General features: G+C 41.0%; 1 protein-coding gene across 1 annotated transcript in view; it reads right to left on the bottom strand.

The window, feature by feature from the left end:
• TMPRSS15 (transmembrane serine protease 15) overlaps positions 1-23,139 on the bottom strand; it is an 88,296-nt gene that overhangs the window by 12,755 nt on the left and 52,402 nt on the right. The window contains 6 exon segments of the mRNA XM_073329227.1: positions 1,874-1,969; positions 11,889-12,021; positions 14,871-14,981; positions 16,945-17,085; positions 17,568-17,693; positions 19,084-19,173. Coding sequence (XP_073185328.1) covers positions 1,874-1,969; positions 11,889-12,021; positions 14,871-14,981; positions 16,945-17,085; positions 17,568-17,693; positions 19,084-19,173 — 697 coding nt within the window.

Genomic DNA, 23,139 nt, shown 5'->3' with positions numbered 1-23,139 from the left:
CCTGTGTGTCCCGGATGTGAACAGTGGTTTCATCTCTGGGTCACATTTTACTATCCTTAATCAGTCAAAACTCCTGCAACCTTCAAAGGGAGTTTTGACTGAGTAAGGACTAAATGCAGTGTGGGATCTGGCCTTCATGTATTGATTATCAGTTGACTTTTATTATTATTAGTTTATTTTACTAAAAGAAAAACACTGTCTAATCGTCCTCTCATTCTGTAACATTACAACTTCTGTGAAACTACATGAGGGTATAATGGTATCACCACAATACAGTGACCCTTATCAGGAGTTCAGATGATAAACAGAAAAGAAATCTCTTTCTGCAGTAGGAATGCAGTTAAGATGAACGGTCTTCTTCCTTTTCCTCTTGTTCTCCTCATTCTTTAGTGTCTAACTGATAGTAATAGAAGACACCTTTAAATCATAGGCTGCTCTTTAAGATCTCTCATGGCAATGCTTGTTTAGACATACATTTTATTAAAAAAAGAAAAATAGCTTTTAATGATGCTCCATTACTCTAAGATGTTTTTTTTCCCCCACCACCAGTGAGACTGATAAATATTTGGTATTAACAGAATAGAATTAGAACAGAAAATGTATCAATCAGCTCCCAGCAGGGAAAAAGAAAACTCTGCAGCAAATTAAATATTCTCTATAGCTTTACTATTGTGCAATATGGCTCATAAGTGAAGCCTACAAGACTATTGATGCATCCCATCTTCAATCCAGTCTAAGCAACTGAGCAATTATATGGTGATTTTCTGTGTCAGTGCATCCATCAAGGTTCCAGGAAAATGTAACTGTTAATGTGATAGGACTACTAAGCTTTCTTAGCTCCTTTAAGGCATTGTTTTAACTGAGGTGTGAACTGTCTTGCTAGTCAATGGCAAGCACCTCTCCTTTTATAGGTGTGCCTAAAGCACGGGCACCTCTTGTGAACATAATTCTTTAAAACCATTAAATTCAGGGTCTAGAGTCAAGAAAAGCTCCCAGTTATTCCAAACCCATAGGAATCCTTCAAAGTCACATCAGATACGATATAAGGTAAAAGAGATTAGGGGCTAGGATATGATTCTGAACAGCTCCTCGCTTAATGAGCTGATTTCCGTAAGAAAGATATGGAGACAAAGCCAGAAGCACTATACACGCCTCATTTTATTTTTGTTACTACCACTTGCCTTAAAACATAGCCAACCAGGAAGAGAAGGACATGCTTTTTTTTTTTTTCTAGCTGGCTATTACATTTGTATTGCTCTCTGTTCTTGTTATGGACTGGTCACAAATCACCAGTTTTCAGTATTTTCCTAACATTTTATATTTAATATGAGAAGCAGTGTGGGCTACAAAATAGGACACTGGACTGGGTTAACAGATCTGGGTTCTTCTATTCTTGCCATCAATCTGAGTGATGATATTGGCCAAGTCACTTCACTTCTCTGGACCCCTTATTCTCCATCTGTAAAATGGGGTTAATGATACTTAATGTAAAAACTTTGAGATCTACGGATACAAATGCTATGCAAGAATAGTACTATTTATTACTGTAATCACAGTAGCACCTAGATGCCCTAACCAAGATTGTAACATACAAACAGATAGAGACAGTCCCTGCCCCAAAAGCTTACAATACACAACACATGGCAGGGGAAACAGAGACATGAAATGACTTGCCCCAGGTCACACACAAAGTCAGTGGCAGAGATGGAATAGAATCTAGGTCTCCTGGCTCCCAGGGCAGTGCCTTATATACTAGACCACATTGGATTTCAACTAAAGTAAAGTAGAACAAGACATTTATTATTATATTTATTTTTATTTACCACTATAATCAATTTGATCCTTAATGTGAGAAAGATGCATTGATGCCTACCTTGGTGTAAGTATTAGGCTCTGGTTAGCTGCTTTGGTGATTTTTACAAATGGCCCATTTCCAGTGGATAACATCGCTGATGATGTAGTCATATTTCTAGGAAGAGGGAAAAAATGAGACATTTTTAAGATACTCATTGTGTTTCTCTGACTAAATAACATTTTAAAAATGATTATGCCTGGTAGTACTGGTTCCTAGAATAGTGGGTATTTATTCAAAGATTTTTTGAGGTTTGAAATCTAAAGGAAAAAGAACAGAAACAATGCCACCACTCAAAGGTACTGCACTACCATTTTTAAAAGATAGAGAGTTAAATTTTATTATGCAATGTTCAACAATAGTCAATTGAAACTTGTGTACTACAGTTCTGTACTTTGGGGGGAAACAGTATTATGTACACTGGGCTTTACAGAACAAATAGAGGTGCATTCTCTATGGAGAAGAGTTTAAAGTCAAAGGCCTTGATGGAGCTATTTGTGAAATAAGATATTACTTAATGTGAAAATGGCAGAGCCTAGCGCTAAATTAAGAACAGAAAAGACAACTACCCAGAGGGACAGCAATGGACAAGAACAAGTATAATATGATTGTCAAGTTACTTGGGAGGCTACTGTGTATGTCTTGGTGGTTAGAACTTTTTTTCTAAAAAAACCTCAGTGTTTTTAAACCTGACTTCAGAATGGCATATAAAAACCTAGCCAGCTTGAGAATTTCAGCTGAGCAGAAAATAAATGCATTTATCCTCCGTTGACTCACACTTTGTTTAATTATCACATCTGTGCAATGTCAGAATAATATACGGCCATTCTAATATGGGAGCATCTTACATGCACTTTGCACTGGGATAAGTGGCTGCCCAAGACGCAAGGCAGAGGTGAAGCAATTCTACAGTACTTATGTATGCAGTTGGGAGAGAACTATAACTAACTCCCCGCAAACTAATGGTAAATTCTGATCTGAACTTCTGCATCCTGAGCCAGTTTCTTTAATGAGCTGAACCAGAACCCAGTGGGTGTGATTCTCCACTGCCACATCAGTTCCATGCCAGTTGCACGTTATTGAATTTAACGGAGCCAGGCTAGTGTAAAAGTGGTATTGGGCTGTGAACACTAAACCCCCTACATTTGGCAGAAGGTTAACTCTGGATTCAATTCAAGAGGCAATCTTAGTAACATGGGTCTGTTCATAGTTACAAGTCCATTCAAACCAACTTGCCTAAAAAGCAATCTGGAAAGGGAATACACCCTTATTACACACCCAATGTTCAGTACAATACAGTACAGTAGCATTGTTTCAGATTGTTTTACTGTAATGACATATTCATGTACCTGAAAAATTCCATCCTAGCAGTTACTTGGCCTCACAGGCATTTGCAGGAACATAATAATGAATTATACCAAAATACACTGAATCAAAATTCTTCCCTGATTTACACTCTGTGCAACCTCCCTGACATCTTCAGCTTTCTCGAGGACTGGGGAATTTCTCTAATGGCTAGTAATAGGGGAGGGATAAGCTGGTTCCAGTGGCACAGATCTTCTGGCGGAAACTTCAACATCCTCTCTTTAAGGGTTTGATTAAACTGCTCTACTAACCCATCAGTCTGCAGGTGATACACGGACATTTGGAGCTTTTTCATTCATAACAGGTCACAGACCTGTTGGAACAGTTGTGAGGTGAAATTGGTACCTTGGTCTGTCAGGACTTCCTGGGGGAGAGACACCCAGGGAAAGATTCTGTAACCACAGTTTTTGCTGTGACTTTCTGGAGGGGGATTGCCTCCTCAAACCAGGTGGTGTAGTTGAGGATTGTCAGGATATATTGGAACCCCATGACTTTCTTCAGGAGGGTCCTACCAGGTCCATTGTGACTCTCTCATAGGGGGTGTCGATCACTGGCAGGGGAACAAGGGAAGCCTTCAGTACCCCTCATGGGGCTGTGAGTTGACATGCTGGACAGAAGTCACAAACAACCCTTTACCTCCTGGTGTACCCTGGGCCAGAAGAACCATATCAGGATCTGGGCTAAGGTCTTCTCATGCCCCAGATGTCCCGCCGTGGGAATGATGTGGGAAAGCTGCCAGGTGGCCTGACAGTGGCATCGGGGGACTACCAGCTGGGTCTGGATGTCCTGGGTCTGGGAGTCATGATCGACTCGCTAGAGGCAGTTGCCAGTCAACTAGAAGCGGCGATACTGCATTTCCTGGGGAATGGGTTCCATAATCTTCCCATCAACATGAGCCAACTGCTCATAGGCCCATCTGAGGTTTGGGTCCTCCCACTAATCATGGTTAAAGTCTGAGTCTAAACCAGGGGGTTCATCATGAGTGGGAGGCCTGCGATCACCCCCTTCATCAAGAAGGTCCTGGTCAGCCTTGAAGTATTGCTGGTTGCTTGGGTTGAGGTTCCTGGGTGCCCAGTCTGTCCCTTCCAGGACCTCTCCCACAAAGATGCCCTGGGGCTGTTGGGACTCGAGGCTCATGGTGTGCAGGACCCCCAAGAAGCTGCTCCAGTCTCGACCTAAGATCATGGGCTAGGCCAGCCTTGGTGACAGATCCACTATCATAATCCTCATATCCCCCCTCACAGTCAAGGTGACCCAGGCCTGAGGATAGCGATCTGTGTAACCCTGCCAACAGCAGCAGCATACTACGTGTCTGGGGGCTTCACAAGGTCCTGACATACCAGAGTCTGTCCACAGAGTTCATGAGGGTGGAGATCCAAATTCCGTCCACGTCTAACAGGGTCATCACTTGGCCCTGGGGGCTGCTTACATGCCCAAGATTCCCTGGTCCAGACTCAGCTGAAACTGAGGAAGGCCTCCAGGTCACCTTTGGGACCCATTTTTGTCAGGCTCCCAAGCACCATGGGGTTAGTCGGGGTCACTGCTCCCCCAGGATTGGAGCTGCTGGGTGTCAGTACCAACACAGCCAGCTGCTGCAAGCACTGCCATTCTTGGTGCTGGTGTTGGACCCCCAGCTCTTGAATCAGTTGCTGTTGCAGGCATTGCTGCTGCTGCTCAAGCTGCACCACATGCTTCTGCTGTTGGCACTTGGTGAGCCACTCTGTGAGCTTCTTGACCTCCATCCTTCCTGGTTGGAAGGTTCCCCGTTCCATCATCCGGCACATGGGGGGGATTTGATATGCTGCTTTTCTGGGCTTGTCCCCTTGTTTCAGGGGTGGGATGATGCCTGAATTCTCCAACAATTGTAGTGGTCCCTCACTCTGCCTCATTACAGGCAGACAGTAATCAATAGTCTGTGGGGGAAGCTCTTGCCCTCTGGGAAGGGCCAGGCACAAACAGTCTTTAGCCCACAGCCTCCTGCCTGGGATAGACCGCAAGTAACAGTTTATAAGGGTCTCTGGCCCTCTGGCCAGGGTAGAGCACAGATAGTCTTTGGTGCAGGCCTCTGGGTCTAGAATTAGTTTGCAGCCACCCTGGGTGTGAGAAGGCAGTGTCTCATGATCCTTTTGAATACACATTTTAAATCTGATTGGTTGAAAGAGATCCTGTAATAGGGCAAAAACCTGCAATCCTTTCTAACTCAAACTCCCACTGACCTCTGACTATCTACTCAGTGCTTTTCTTCTCCTACATTTCTTGCTCTTTTCTCAGCAAAGTGAGAACTAACTATTTCTACTTCTTGCTCCTCTATTTGACTAATGCAATACTGTCCGGATTACTGTTCTAGATTTCTCTCAATTTTTCTCTAGTCTTTGACACCTCCTCAAGATAATAGTCCCCTCACTTCCTGAAAGCAAGTTTAACGTGCTTCTCTGAGTTAACCCTCAAGAGTTTCTCTTGATTTATCAAATTACAGCAAGTTAGTTGACTAAAGGTTCTTAGATATCTTGTTGGAAGACATAAAACTGCAAATTCCAAGAATTTATGCGTGACACATGAGATGTGTACTGGATTGTAATCTGTTGAATAAAACACCACCTCATTAAAAATCAATGAATAGCTTTTGTATTCTTTCTTCCTTTTCAGTAAAGATAAAAGGAAATCAAGTGCCTTTATTGGAAAGCTATTATTGTAATAACATGTTTCATTCAGTAGAGCCAGGATTTCAGTTATATAGCAACATTATTTCCATTATGCAAGAGAACATATACATGGTGATGCAGGTCATGTGTGCCCTGAAAGGATTCAGGGAACTGTTCTGATGAGATTCTTCTATTGTTCTGTCACATACTGATCAACAATTGGAAACAGAGAAAAATATGATTTAAAATGAAGGAAAAAGCCATAAGCATTTAGAAATATGTCTGCTCTTACCTTTGCTAATCCAAACTCCTTTCTTGTATGATTTAATTTCTCAACATAATGGGCTGAATCTTAAAATCTGGATTTGGGATTTAATATTGGAACCTCAATTGATGAAAGCAGTTTATTGGAAGTTTCCCAAACTGTGATTAAATGCTTACAGTCAAAGAAAGGAAGTCCAGGGTGCTTACTGGGACTTGGGAGATCCTGGTACAATTTCCTGCTTTTGCACAGACTTCCTGTGTAACCCTGGGCAAGTTGCCTTAGTTCCCCACCTTTAAAATGGGAAAAATAGCACATCCCTATCTTACAGGGCTCCCCAAACTCCTTCACTTATTAACAGTGGAGATACTGGCTCAGAAGATATTATCAGGTCCTTAGGGACCTGAATTCTTTCCGTACTGACAGTATCAAGGATTGGGACAAGTGGGAAACCGTGGACGATGGCTTTAGTACAATGCAGCTGGCACCAAGCACTTGGCATGGGATTCCCTTGGTACCATAGATAGGTGAGCAGTCTTTCTGGTTATTGGTAGTGAGTGTTGTTCAGGGATGGACTTGGTTTTTTCAAGCCTGTCTCTGCTCCTCTGGGTATGGGTATCTGAACTCTGTACTGAGTCTGTCTTAGATGACTGATTCCTCTTTGCCTTTGCTGTACTGGCCTCACTCAGATCTTGCACAGAACACCTCTCAGGACTTGATGTCTCCGTAGTCTTCTTGTGGGGTGGTGACTGATAACTTCTTGGAGACTTCCTCCTCACATACTTTTGCTTAGAGGCAGATGTAGATGAGGACTTCGGCACCATAAATGTACTCTGTGTCATGGTAGTGCCTACCTCTCTGCTGGTCTCTGGTGACTGAGATATTGATGCGGATGGGGCACTAGCTGTACTGGGAGGTCTATGTACAGTGGGGACTCTCTCCCAGATCTGAAGCTGGATGTAAATCTTGCTCCATCACAAGGAGTTTAAACTTAATTTCTCTGTTTTTGGGGGATCTCCCTTTGAAGGAAGTACAGATCCTCCACTAGCTGGGGATATGAGACAGCAGAGGTACTGGGAGAGTCTGTCACTTGTTGGAATAACTTCACAACAGAAGAGGCACCTCTTGAATCCTGGGCAAATCCCAGGCATTCCCAAGAAAACCTAATGAAAATTTACCCCCTAGAAAGGGAAATCTCCTAACTATGTAACTATCTCTATGAATAAAAAGTTTTTTTTTTTAAGAAAGAAAAGAAAAAACAAAAAGGAACAATTGTTCTAGCAACTATAACACTATAAGGTAAGGAATTACAAGGAATCTGAGAAAAAGCTAAATATTAGAGAACAGGCACGCAGTTGACTACATCTTGGGCCAAAGGTGGTTGAGAAGGAACTGTATGGGGCATGAGGATGTGTGGGGTGCATGAGTGTACCAAATTGGCATTACTACCAAAAATCTCTGATCAAAGGGACAGGGTGCAAGCGCACTGAAGTGGAGCATCCGCAGAGGCGCTATTCGAAGAAGAACTAACAAATAAGAATCTTAACATGATGGGGTTTGTTTTAAGATAAGTTTGCTGTGAAACTGTATGCCTAATATGCATATACAATTATTATATTTGCATGCATCAATCAGGTAATTGCACATGCAAATTGCCATCATGATTTGTACATCCAGATACCTGATGTGTACACAAATGCAGTGATTGTTCAGGCAAAAACAACAGATTTTCTCAGCTAATGATGAAAAATAAGACCCTGAATATTTTCTTTAAGGGCTCCTGATTAGATTGATTTCCGTAGTTTGCTTATTTATCACAAAGGAACATTAGGCTGTACTCTTGTCAGATCTTACAAGCTAAGATTTCACTTAGTAGTTAGATGAGTGACATCCATTGAAAACCAGCCTGCTACAAGAAATAGTGCTGGTTATTCAGTGATGTGCCAATGATGTCACTAGAATTGCTCCCAGTGTAAGTGAGGCTAAAATACGGCCCATAAAACTGCACTGTAAATGTTGAAAGTCTAAAAGAGCAATGCTCTCAGCGTTCCCTCCCCACTCTGAACTCTAGGGTACAGATGTGGGGACCTGCATGAGAGACCCACTAAGCTTATCTCTACCAGCTTAGATTAAAAACTTCCCCAAGGCACAAATCCTTCCTTGTCCTAGGATGGTATTGCTGCCACCACCAAGTGAGTTAGACAAAGATTTAGGAAAAGGACCACTTGGAGTTCCTGTTTCCCCAAAATATCCCCCAAGCCTCTTCACCCCCTTTCCTGGGGAGGCTTGAGAGTAAACAAGGTGAGCACAGACCAGACCCAATCAGATTCTGAAAAACAGAAATTTATTACAAAGAAAAAAGTAAAAGAAGCACCTCTGTAAAATCAGGATGGAAGGTAATTTTACAGGGCAATAAGATTTAAAAACACAGAGGATTCCCCTCTAGGCAAAACTTTAAAGTTACAAAAAACAGGAATAAACCTTCCTCTTAGCATAGGGAAAATTCACAAGCTAAAACAAAAGATAGTCTAACACATTTCCTTGCTATTACTTACTATTTCTGTAATTTTAGATGTATCATTCAGTAGGAGCTGGATTACTTGCTTGGTCTCTCTCTTTGTCTTGGAGAGAACAACAAAGAGCCCAAACACCCCGCCCCCCACCAAGATTTGAAAGTATCTTCTTTCCCCATTGGTCCTTCTGGTCAGGTGCCAACAAGGTTAATGGAACTGATTAACCCTTTAAAGGTAAAGGAGGGATTTTATGGTACCCTTAGCTGTATGTTTATGACAAATGCGTTCAGGATCTTACCACACAGAGAATCTCAGGTACCACTGATTTAAGCCATATTTAATTTTAGAGTCACTGGGCTATATAGGCCAAATTTTGTTTGTGTCTCCATTTTATGGCAGCAGCACTGAACAGATCCTCTTCTTGGATGAAATGAAGAAAAGGAGAACATAGGCCATGAATTATGATAGACTGTGGAATAGTTTCACTAAGGAAATGGGGGGAATACCCTTTTGTCATAATACGAAACTGGACAAAGTAACAGAAAATATACTAAAGGGAGCAATTTGGCACTGGCAGGAGGATGGACAAAATGACCTAATAGGTCTTATACATCTCCAATTTCTTTGATTTTATTATTCAATCTGCCCAGGCCACTTTACTGAAGTATTTTCCCAGCAGCAGGACCCACACACAGCTTTGACGGGGAGGTCAGAGTTTACCCGAGTTCAGTTTACTATGCTACAGTAGGTCTCTTTAAAGAGTAAGAATAGAGTTCAGGAGACCATCTTCTAACTTCTCAAACAGCAAGGTGACAGAGGAAGTTAATTAAGTCATACATAGAGGGATAAGAAAGCTCAACTTCTTTTCCCTTGTAAGTTTGATGCCAGACAAAAACTGTCCTCAGGTCACTATCAAGGGAGTTGGATGTAAGAACACTCAGGCCTCTGACTTACTCCTCTTTGCCACTGTGGGAAGGCCAGACTTTTCTATTTTCATCGGTGGTTGGTCTTTTTCCTTCAGGCAATAAGTTGATGTGGGAAGAAACCAAATTTCCCTGTGGACCTTGATTGCTGAAGCTTACTCTTTTAAAAGATGTTCCTGCTTTAGAAGAGGAGCTGCTGCTGGCTCCTCTCTTCGCTCCCTGCTGCACTATTGAGTTTACATTTTTATATATCCCCTTTTTTACAATATCTCTTTCAACATTTAAAAATAAGTATTTTATTTCTCTACTGACTGCCTTCTTCCATTTAGGGTATTATTCCCCCTCTTTGTCCCTTATTCCCCAGTTTTTCTAATGTAGCTGAAATTAGCACTGCTTTTCTTGTTCACCTCTGCCAAGTGACAGCCAGAGCCAGATCATATAAACTACATTGTTGCTGTTTCTGTGGGTCATCCCCCGCCAAAACAGTGGCTTTTGCAAAACCTCTCTAGCCATAGGGTGCTTTTTTTTGCTTTTTTTTTTTAAAGTACAATGTTAGATACTTCTAGAGCTGGTCAGGTCACAGTACAAATTTTCGTGAAAAATTCTTCACGTTTTCATTACAATTTCCAATTTTGACTTTTTTTTTAACAGCTCTATAGCTGATCAAAGTAGGATGAATGTTCACATTTTTTTTCACAAATCATAAAATTTCAAGATGTCTTTATATTTAGAATTTAGAAGCTATTTCCCAGCAGATAAGAGGCCAGATTTTCTGCTGGCACAATGAAGTCAATGGATTTAAATTGGCAAAGAATTTGGCCTTAAACCTCAATCAAATATGATCTGTTTTCAAATGTTCTGAAGAGCTGCCATTACATATCCAAATGACCATAAAGAAGTGCAGTAAGATGGGCCATTATTGCACAGAACACTGGTATATTACAAATGGACACTGGAGTTTTTGGGGTTCTGTGATAGCTCTTGGGAAGTAAGGAGGATGAAGAGCCAATATTTTGATAATGGGGACTAATATTTTGCCCATCCCTTAGTTACAGAAGATAAGAGAGGAACCTGGAGAAGTAGGGGACAGGATACAATGGCAGGACCCTCCACCACTTGGAGGCCAGGAAGAGGAGTGCTCCCACTCCTGAGTAAGCACTGCAGAAGGATTTGACCTGAGCTAAAAAGCACGGTGCAAATGCCAAGTAATATTATTAGGACTGATCCTTGCCATTTGAAGAAAGACTAATGCTGAAAGAACCTTGGAGAAAGCCTCAAACAAATAAAATGCAATTTAAAAAGAGATTTTAGTGGGTACAGAAGGTAGTGACTTGGAGGACCAACTTAAAAAACTTTATTTTTCAACTTATCAAGTGAAATAAGTTGGAAGTGACTTGAAAGACAAACATAGAAGCAGGAGTCTTTATTTTTTTCATCTGTGGCTTTCCAGAAAGATCTTAGGAAGATGACTCAATTTTTTTCCCTGGCGTTCTTACACATTAAACTGCTTAAAATAAATTTAACCTACATTTTTTTCAGAGAACTCTTTCTAATGGCTGGCAACATACTACATGAACTCTCATGGGACTTTAGGAAAATTTACCAATACCTATAACATATTTTAAGTTTCTTTGATTAAATATATAAGAGCTGGTTCCTTTTCCCCAGTTGGAAGTGGGTATAAAAATGTTACATTTTTTGACAGATGCAATAAAGAATATTGGAATGATCAAGCCACAGGAGGTTCATTTCAAGAAAGTGCTATATATAATAGTTAGAAACTTTCCCATACCACAGAGATTTGGGCATCAGGCTGGAAATCTCATGAAAAAAAAAGGCTCTCTCATGAGACTTCTGGATTTCCTGGTTTTGGTGAGGTGAGAAACTGACAACATGGAGACAGCCTCTCTGGCAGTATTTTAGTTTTTCCAGCATTTTATATCCAGCTAGAACTTGGAAATCCAAAGGATAGTCTTTTAAAAATATATCATTGTCATGCTCCACAGCAGGGATCGGCAACCTTTGGCCCGCGGCCCACCAGGGTAAGCCCCCTGGCGGGCCAGGCCAGTATTTTTACCAGCCGCATCCACAGGTTCGGGTGATCGCAGCTCCCACTGGCTGCGGTTTGCCACTCCAGGACAAAGGGGGCTGCGGAAAGTGGCGCGGGCCATGGGCCAAAGGTTGCCAATCCCTGCTCCACAGATATGTGCATGCTTCCTTTTTTGGACAATCCTGAAGTTGTTCAAACCACCTAGAGAAGAACAAATATGTTTCATATGCAATAGATGCATAAATGAGGTGCTGACAAAGACAACACACAACATTACTTACCCTAGTCCTAGCAGCTGACAAACTTTGTTTAGAATCTGCTCACTCCAGTAATCTGCACATACTGTAGACCAATTATTCTCAATCCTGAACTGTACCAATCCATTGATGCTTAGCGAACCATTAAACAGACGCACTGTAGACCAAAAAACAGACACATGGATCGGCAGCTAGGCTTACAATACTGGAAATATAACAGACAGCAAGCCAGATTCACTAGTGCTGGCAGAAGAAAGTGTAAATTACACAGTTTAGCAGCAATGAGGAACCCTGTGCCGCGGAGGTGACACAACCCAACAGGAAAAAGGGCATGCTACTGCCACTTCCTCTGGCATTTCTGACATGGGACAGAGTTTTAGTTTACAGCCAAGGGAATCTTAGGAATCTTGTCAATGGAAGCTATTGAGTTGATGTGCTGAAGCAGCAAATGCTCCAACCACTCTATCCAAGGCCCCTTCCTGGCCAGTATCATCCCCTTTTTCAAACTATTGTACAATGATTTAGCTACTCAATTTTCATGAAAACCAATTGGAGATTAAGTTAAAACCAGAGCTGACTGAAAATTGGAATTTTCATCCTGTGAGAAATTCTGATATTTCAACATTTGCTTTCATTGTTAATTGGGACTAAAAGTTGTAATGTCAGATTTTTTCACAGAGCAAAAAGTTAAAAAAAATATTCAATCTGGAAACGCTGAAATGCTTCGTTTTGGTTTTGTTCAACATTAAACTGCATCTCCATGGGTTGCTGTGGAGGCTCACTGGAGCTGTAATCTGTTTAAGCAACCTTGTCCCTAGTGGAGAAGAACAGCATGAAGACTCCGAATTATGACTCTGGGCAGGCACTGCTGCAGCTCAGGCAATGAAAAATTATTGTCAGCCTGACCTGAAATGAACCATTACATTTACATTTTCCCAGTGGAAAAACAAACATTTTTCTCCCCACAAAATCAACATTTTCCGGTGAAAATTTCTGATTGTGTAGAAACCACATTTTCCATTAAAAAAAAATCTGCTAAATATTCCTGACTGGCTGTATCTAAAACATCACACAGCAGAGCTTTGAGAATGTCTTCTTCAGTATGCAATTAGTAGAGTATGATCCTTCTGGTATTCATATTGGCGAAATATATCATTGCAAGGCAGAGATGATGTATAGTAACTAGTGACTGGCAAACCTAAAACATCAGGAAGCTTGGATAAGCCCAGAAAACATTAGAGGCATCTTCACTGGGAGAGCTCCCTTTCCCTCTCTTCGGTCTCAGTCAGAACTTTCTGCCTTTCTTTTGACTCTCTTCCTCTTTTCCCCTTGAATATCCCCTTGAAATTCTTTATCTTCACATGAACTACAATTCCCTTTCCCCCATCTCCAACAAGCCCATGTAATCCCTGATTCACGCATGACTCTTAACAGATTCTCCTATTTTGGTAAGGGATGAAGGGAGTTCTGATACTGGGACCCAAACAACTGCTACTCTCAATCTTCAATATATTAATAAGCTTCTCTAGGTGAGAAAGGCTTTGGAATATGTTGACTTTTCTGTGATCCTCGAGAAGCCCCAGGAACTAGAGTATTTGAAGATGGCAGTTAGTTTAGCTTGATTGCCACAGCTGATGAGATCTTGAAATGGGTTTCAGGAAAATTAGGAAAATTTTTGGGGACTAAATGGGGGCTAGTTGACTTTTCACTTCCTTTTGAGGCTTAGACTGAGGATAAGGCCAGTTCTTGGGGCGGTGGGGAGGGGGGATTGTTTTGTTTTGGTAACAGCTCACTCAGCCTTAGAGGTCTAACTCAATAGAAGGTGTAAAGCAATCTGTGCCAAAAACATCTCTTTGGGATCAAGTACATATAACAGGACAGGAAATGACTGCTTTATCCATATTTTAAATCTGCAATATAAATGGTTGAAAACCTTTTCCAGCTGTTCTTAGCTACATAATTATGTTCACAGCTTTTCCTGTAGGTGGAGGCTGCAGGTCAGTTTATTTTATGAAATTAGAAAAAAAAAAAGACAACGACATTCTCACACTCAAAAAGAACACAATGAAATAATGGAAAGAGTCAAATTCTGCTTTTGGATGCATGCACACAGTTCTAGTTTAAGTCAATGGGAGCTGCCAGCACATGTCTGTGGTCATATCTTGGCCCTAGAAGTCTTCCTTAAACCAACCAAAGGCAACAAAATGTGTATCTGAGTCTAAAAGCCTGCCCTTAAGTGTTACCATTTGTGGTCTACAGCACTTTGTCAGAAATATCAATTTAATTTTTTGCCAGACGCAACATGATTTTAACATAGTTTTTGCATATAAATGGTCATTTGGGAGCTATTATTTCCATTTTACGTGAAACAAAACTATGTACTGTGCCTTTAATTTTTTATTATCTTCACTGATGGTAGCATGTCAGGAGCTGTTGCTCTTGTTGTCATGGTAACCTGCACACGTGAGCAGCTGTGAAAAGCAGTCATAATGCTGCTCCAACACCTGTATGAGACAGAGGCTAGGCAAGCTCTGTGGGTCAGGCTTGGGAGCAGAGGTTTGCAAGCAGTAATTACGTTGCAGTAACCAGCAGTCAGACTGGTTTTCTTAGAAGAGAAATCTGCCTGCTTACTGTGGTAGAACTAACTGTACAACTGAAAAAGAATATCTCCTGGCATTTTAAGTAGTCTACACCTTAAAGTGTTGAGGACACTCCCTGCTTTCACAGGGATATTTGCCCATTCAGATGCAATGTCACAGAATGACTCACTTTGTTCTCTCTCTCTGACTTCAAGTCAGACCTTCAGCTTGTGTAATCTGGCACAGCTCCATTGAAGTAAACGGAGCTATGTCAATTTACATCTGCAGAGGTTCTGCCTCTTTACATTTGTTCTTTCTTGAATGCCTGTTTCCTTCAATAAAAAAGTAATAAAATAAAAAGAAAAGAAATTATCATTACTGAAAATACATGTAGTGCTCTTTGGGTAAGAGGAAAACAAACACTTACCACACTCTGCTTCATCAGAGCCATCTTTACACTGCCATTGTTTGTCGCAAAGGTTAGCAAGGGGTATACATTCCCCACTTCCACACTGATAATCATTGGGTCCACAGGGTTCTACAGAAAGATTTGGTCAGTGAAGGAAACAAAACCATAATCAGAGAGTAAGACTAATCACGCAGATCATCCAACCTGACTGAAGGGACAAAACTGTGAATCCAGTGATGAAATGAGCAGGGGCTCTTCACTGGTATCTTATTGTTATGGAAACACATGGGTTTTTAAAATTTATACAAAGAAGTTAAATGGAAACAACTACATGGTAACATCTCTTAGAGTTATGGTTAATACTGTTTAGTTACTGGTGTTCAATTGTTAAATACGATACACGTCTGAGGGGTGAGAAAGGAACATAGACCATGGGTGACATTCTGGTCCCACTGAAGTCAATGCCAAAAGTCCCATTGACTTCAATGGATTTAGGACAGTTTTCAAAAGGGACTAGAGATTTTGGGTACTGGGTGCTCTGCGCTTTCCATAAATCAGGCTTCTTTAAGGCATCTCAAAAATTGGGCACCCAAATCCGGAGGCACCCAAAATCATGAGTCACTTTAAAAAAAAATTGTTTGGGGAGAAGTATTGCGGGGGAATGGAGGGGATAGGAAGAAAGGATGCATGCACCAAGCTAAGTGTAATCTAGTTCAGTCTACTACATACCAGAAAAAGGTTACATTCCTTCAGAATATACAGCACCATTTGTTTTCTCTAGTTAATATCATTTTTTTTAATTGCATTGCTTACAGATTAAATTAGGGAGCAAGGAAATGGAAAAAAATGCCTAGTCTATTGACAAGCGTGTTTACTTCAGTTTACTTTGCCTTTCTGGCTACTGTAGCTGAAATTTTATCTCTCTGTTTAAGGGGAATCCATTGTTTTGTCTTTTGGTAAAATAAGGGATATAATAATCAAGGAGAGTCATACAAACACGTCTGACCTTTGACACAATATTGATTAAAACAATTATACACATTATACACACAATGGGCCAGGTTTCCAAAAGTTCTTTGGATCAGATTTTCAAGTGTTCAGCACCCACAATTAGGGCCAAATTTTGAAAATAGCTCAGCTGCTGCTCACTGCCAAAATCTTTTGAACCACTTTTGGGAAGAGCAGTTATTTGCCCATTCCCAGTAAACAAAAAGACCTGGATTTTTAAAGGCACCTTAAAATATAGATAGGCACCACATAGGATTTTCAAAAGTGCCTAAGCACCAAACTCCCATTGATTTCAATGGAGGTTAGGCACCTAGACACGTTTGAAGTGGCAGTTAGGAGATTTTCAGAAGTCCGTAGGCACCTATTTGCACTGTTAAGCATCTAAATACCTTTCAAAATCTGGCCCATAGTTACTGTGTACACTAATCTGTTCTTAGTTATCAGGTCCACATTAAATATTTTATAAAAGCTTCCTAAATACAGCCCATGATGGACCAAAATGACTCACAAAGAGCTATTCTGATTATTGGGCATGAACATAATTAATACATGCTGGTAACTTTCCATATATTTATTTTTATTAAAAAAAAAGAAAAAAAATATTGTAAACTTGACAATACTGAGTCAAATTCTGCCCTAAATCCAGTGGTACTGCACAGAGTTCTAGACAGTGCAGAATTTGGCTAAACTTATTATTCTGTTTAAATGATAAAAGAAAAGGAGGACTTGTGGCACCTTAGAGACTAACAAATTTATTTGAGCACAAGCTTTCGTGAGCTACAGCTCACTTCATCAAGTAAAGTGATGCTGTATTTGTGGTCAAATAAATTTGTTAGTCTCTAAGGTGCCACAAGTCCTCCTTTTCTTTTTGCAGATACAGACTAACACGGCTGCTACTCTGAAACCTGTTTAAATGATGTTACAGTGACAACAGCTGTTTATGATCAGATACTCCAAAGTTTAGACTGATGTGCTGCATGCTGCTTTTGCTGTTCCCAATTTCATATAACTTTTTCTACAATCTTAACTTTGTTAGAGCGTAATTGTGCCTGTTTAAATCCAACAGATAGTGAACTTTACTCACGAGGCATGCCAAGATTATAACCAGAAGTGAAATTTGCAAGAAATCCTTTCTGAGTTCCGAATTTGTCAGTAATGAAGAGCACTGTCATCTGGTTAGTGGTGGAGAAGACATCTGGAACAGGGTTTCGTCCAGTATAGACAGCTATTCTCAAGGAAAAGATAAGTACATTGCAGTGATGTGTTAGATGGATTGTCAGATGTTTTGGGATGCCGTAGGATGAAAGGTATTACATCTTCAAATTGAGAGATAGCAACAGCAACATATGGGTAGTAATTATTTCCCAAGCCTCCCACATCCTTGCAGTATTTATAACAAGGAAGGTATATTTTCCAAACCTGACACATTAATATAGCAGCATAAGCCTTGATCCTGTCAACACTTACACGTGTGCTGAGCTACAATGGGAGTACTCCTGTGTGGAAAGTTAAGCATGTGCATAAGTCTTGACAGGATCACATAATCAGAAAGCATGAGGATATATTTAATTTAACTCCCAAGTATCATGGATCATCCCAAAATACAGATAAAATTAGAGACACCTAATTCCTTTTCCATCATGTTGATCAGATTGCTAAAATTGTCCCTGATTTCATTCATCATATAATTCAATATGTGGTACTTGCCTAAAAACAAGGAATCCGCTCCTCTTCCATCTCTGATTTCAACAACATCATAGATATTTTCCAGCTCAAAATATTGAAAATGAAGCTGAATGTTTTTTCCTTTTCCAGCATTTAAATACCACACACCTAGAAAACAACTCCAATTAAAAACAAATAAAAACAAACAAACAAAAAAACCCCACATGCTTTATATTTACAATAGTATTTGCATTTTGACAGGCCATGAGGAAAAAGATCTTGGGTAAAATTTTCGAAAGCACCTCAGTGATTAAGAAGCCTAAATCCTATTTTCATCAGTTACTAAGGGTCATATTTTTAAAGATATTTAGGGGCCTAATTCCAAATGATTTTTCTTGTCACTTAAATTCGGTGCAATAGTATCAGCATTATTTAATTAAGAGAATCAGATGGCATAGGTCTGGTCATTCCAATTATGCTCCTTCTATGGAAAAAGCCTTTGCAGCTTTGGGTGTATTGAAGGGAAAGATTTGTTTGACAGAAAACAAACAAACAAAAAAAGATTACATGTACTCTTTCTCCACAAAGTGAGAACTCGTGACCAGAATTGCTCAAGGACATATAGAGAAGCATAAGTAGGATGTAACTGGCAATCTTTTTCTGAGAACCATGCAATGCTCAGAACGTCTTGGATCCCATACTAAGACCCAATTCAACAAGGTAATTAAGCCCATACCTAACTTTAACCATGGCCTCACCATCAGTGACCTCAGTGTGACTATTGCACATGCTTAAAGTAAGGCCACGTGATTAAGTATCTTGCGGAATTAGTGTCTGAAAGTAGGATACCATACCTTAATGTGACCAAAAAACCCCAAAACAAAACAGGATTTGATTTCATGTGATTAGCACACCAGAGAATTCACACAGCTCTCCTACAACAACTGAACAAAATTTAAATTTAATTGAAAAGCAACAACAGTGCTTTCTTCTTCACTTCAAGCATCAGCAGCAAATATTGTACATTATCAAAACATCGTGGCCTCATTTTCTTCTGACTTACACCAGTTTTACCTCCATTAACTTCGGTGGAGTAACTCCTGATTTACACCACTGCGAGAGGAGAATCTCCAATCAAAACCACTCACAAAATACACATAAATGTTCTTCCACATAAAATATTTTAAAATTAATTATTTTATAGGAGGTACGATTAAAACGCTGCCTGCAGGCCACATACAGCAAGCTGACAGAGTTCTCCAGTGTGGCCTGTTGCTACCCTCACTGCTTTTAGACAGACTACAAAAATGACAGCTCCCATATTGCTGTGGTGTGTGCACCAGAACTGAGAGTGGATGCAATCTTCTTCACAATTTATCAGCTAGCTAACATCCAGTACCTCAGCCTCCTGGCAAGTTGCCAACACGGCTCTCAATTAACAGTTATCCAATTATAAAGCAAGGGTTCTTCTCCTTCCTCACAGCACATAGTTCCTATAATCTATTTCCATTTTTATTGTACTAATCCTCCCCTAAGATCTGGGGGAGAGGAGACTTACAGGAAGCTTTGTGTGGGTAGTTGTTCGGGAAATTTGTAGAGCTGAATGTAGTATTTGGTTCCCAGAGTTCAAATGGTCCCCCACAGTCAGCTAAAAGAGAAAGAGTTTCAGAAATATGTCACCTATTGCCTCTTTGTGCAACCAATTACCTAGAAAGACCATGTTCCAGTCTATAAAATTACAGGTCATACATTCAATGGTCACTTAATGGTATTTCCTTCCGCTTTATAGACCTGGAAAGAACAGCAACATTTTTATAAAGAGAATGAACTTGCATTCAGCTTTACAGTAACAGTATGAAGGTTCAGAGCCAGATGGTGCTATTAATACACAATTGTGAACCACTGGCAGTGAGGAGTCAATCAACCCCAGTGCGACCACTGAGTCTCAGGGAAGCAGAGTATCTAACAGAGCTCCTAGGGAACACAGCAGCTGCTCTTCTCCTTAAGAAGATATAATATGCACTACTGTCCAGAGCCAGTCAGTTCTGCTGGCTGATGCAGAGCTGGGCAGTACTGCGCTTCCATCAAAAGCCTTTTTGTAGATTCTGTTGCTTATGTGCTTCTTGTGTTCTGGGGAACACAAGTGCTGCAACGGTGACCACTCTTGGTGAAGCCCTCCCCTTGAACTCTGGCAGAGGAAATGGTCACAATCTGTCCCTTATTTGTTGATCAAGGATTCCTAAGATTACAAGAGAGCAGAGCTTGAAGGCTTTATACATGAAAAGTTTTAAACATACACTGTATTGTTTGGCTGTACAATATTTTAAATGCTTGTCATTCAAGATTTACAACTAGAAAAACCCACAAAAAATTAATGCAAACCTTGGAATTTTAAAAAGAAAAGGAGTACTTGTGGCACCTTAGAGACTAACCAATTTATTTGAGCATAAGCTTTCATGAGCTACCGCTCGCTTCATCGGATGCATACTGTGGAAAGTGTAGAAGATCTTTTTATATACACACAAAGCATGAAAAAATACCTCCTCCCACCCCACTCTCCTGCTGGTAATAGCTTATCTAAAGTGATCACTCTCCTTACAATGTGTATGATAATCAAGTTGGGCCATTTCCAGCACAAATCCAGGATTTAACAAGAACGTCGGGGGGGGGGAGATAGGAAAAAACAAGGGGAAATAGGTTACCTTGCATAATGACTTAGCCACTCCCAGTCTCTATTCAAGCCTAAGTAAATTGTATCAAATTTGCAAATGAATTCCAATTCAACAGTTTCTCGCTGGAGTCTGGATTTGAAGTTTTTTTGTTGTAATATCACAACTTTCATGTCTGTAATCGCGTGACCAGAGAGATTGAAGTGTTCTCCGACTGGTTTATGAATGTTATAATTCTTGACATCTGATTTGTGTCCATTTATTCTTTTACGTAGAGACTGTCCAGTTTGACCAATGTACATGGCAGAGGGGCATTACTCTGCCTTGTACTGTTACCCTGAAACCTGTCATTATGCAAGGCACTGCATTTAGCCGTATGGAGTGGAAATCTATCAACTGCATGAAAAAACTTGTACAGATACAGACAGACATCATCTTCCTCTCCAAATGCAAACAGATGGACATTGTACCAAAAGGACTGAAGGTAAAAAGTCCATTACAATCTACATACCACACAGACTATGTTGACAGCTTGTGCCACACGCTCTCAAAGAAACTGCGGAATCACCTGATCAACATCCTCTACAGCAAACAGGGAAAGATTAAGAATGAGCTCTCCAAAATGGATACTCTCATAAAAAAACAACCTTCCACACAAACTTCCTCGTGGTTGGACTTTACTAAAACTAGACAAGCCATTTACAACACACACTTTGCTTCTCTACAAAAGAAAAAGGACACTAAACTTTTTAAACTACTACATGCCACAAGGGGCCACAGCAATGGTTCCCTCAACCCACCCAGCAATATTGTTAACCTATCCAACTATACTCTCAGCCCAGCAGAAGCAGCTGTCCTATCTCGGGGCCTCTCCTTCTGCCCCTCCACCCCCACAAACATGATACAGTTCTGTGGTGACCTAGAATCTTATTTTCGACGTCTCTGACTCAAGGAATATTTCCAACACACCTCTGAACAACATACTAATCCACAGAGACCTCCCTACCAACACTACAAAAAGAAGGATTCTAGGGGGACTCCTCCTGAAGGTCGAGACAGCAGACTGGACTTCTACATAGAGTGCTTCCGCCGACGTGCATGAGCTGAAATTGTGGAAAAGCAGCATCACTTGCCCCATAACCTCAGCCGTGCAGAACACAATGCCATCCACAGCCTCAGAAACAATTCTGACATCATAATCAAAAAGGCTGACAAAGGAGGTGCTGTTGTCATCATGAATAGGTCGGAATATGAACAAGAGGCTGCTCGGCAGCTCTCCAACACCACTTTCTACAAGCCATTACCCTCTGATCCCACTGAGAGTTACCAAAAGAAACTACAGCATTTCCTCAAGAAACTCCCTGAAAAAGTACAAGATCAAATCCGCACAGACACACCTCTGGAACCCCGACCTGGGATATTCTATCTATTACCCAAGATCCATAAACCTGGAAATCCTGGGCGCCCCATCATCTCAGGCATTGGCACCCTGACAGCAGAATTGTCTGGCTATGTAGACTCCCTCCTCAGGCCCTACACTACCAGCACTCCCAGCTACCTTCGAGACACCACTGACTTCCTGGGGAAACTACAATCCATCGGTGATCTTCCTGATAACACCATCCTGGCCACTATGGATGTAGAAGCCCTCTACACCAACATTCCACACAAAGATGGACTACAAGCCGTCAAGAACACTATCTCCGATAATGTCACGGCTAACATGGTGGCTGAACTTTGTGACTTTGTCCTTACCCATAACTATTTTACATTTGGGGACAATGTATACCTTCAGATCAGTGGCACTGCTATGGGTACCCGCATGGCCCCACAATATGCCAACATTTTTATGGCTGACTTAGAACAACGCTTCCTCAGCTCTCATCTCCTAACGCCCCTACTCTACTTGTGCTATATTGATGACATCTTCATCATCTGGACCCATGGAAAAGAAGCCCTTGAGGAATTCCACCATGATTTCAACAATTTCCATCCCACCATCAACCTCAGCCTGGTCCAGTCCACAGAAGAGATCCACTTCCTGGACACTACAGTGCTAATAAATGGTGGTCACATAAACACCACCCTATACCGGAAACCTACTGACCGCTATTCCTACCTACATGACTCCAGCTTTCACCCTGACCACACCACATGATCCATCGTCTACAGCCAAGCTCTGCGATACAACCACATTTGCTCCAACCCCTCAGACAGAGACAAAGACCTACAAGAGCTCTATCAAGCATTCTTACAACTACAATACCCACCTGCGAAGTGAAGAAACAGATTGATAGAGCCAGAAGAGTTCCCAGAAGTCTCCTACTTCAGTACAGGCCTAACAAAGAAAATAACAGAACGCCACTGGCCGTCACCTTCAGCCCCCAACTAAAACCCCTCCAACGCATTATTAAGGATCTACAACCTATCCTGAAGGATGACCCAACACTCTCACAAATCTTGGGAGACAGGCCAGTCCTTGCCTACAGACAGCCCCCCAACCTGAAGCAAATACTCACCAGCAACCACATACCACACAACAGAACCACTAACCCAGGAACCTATCCTTGCAACAAAGCCCGTTGCCAACTGTGCCCACATATCTATTTAGGGGACACCATCACAGGGCCTAATAACATCAGCCACACTATCAGAGGCTCGTTCACCTGCACATCCACCAATGTGATATATGCCATCATGTACCAGCAATGCCCCTCTGCCATGTACTTTGGTCAAACTGGACAGTCTCTACATAAAAGAATAAATGGACACAAATCAGATGTCAAGAATTATAACATTCATAAACCAGTCGGAGAACACTTCAATCTCTCTGGTCACGCGATTACAGACATGAAAGTTGTGATATTACAACAAAAAAAACTTCAAATCCAGACTCCAGCAAGAAACTGTTGAATTGGAATTCATTTGTAAATTTGATACAATTA

This window comes from Lepidochelys kempii, chromosome 1, assembly GCF_965140265.1.
Source record: "Lepidochelys kempii isolate rLepKem1 chromosome 1, rLepKem1.hap2, whole genome shotgun sequence".
Taxonomy (NCBI): Eukaryota; Metazoa; Chordata; order Testudines; family Cheloniidae; genus Lepidochelys; species Lepidochelys kempii.
The sequence above is the reverse complement of the archived record's forward strand: the minus strand, read 5'-3'. Positions and strand labels throughout refer to the sequence as shown.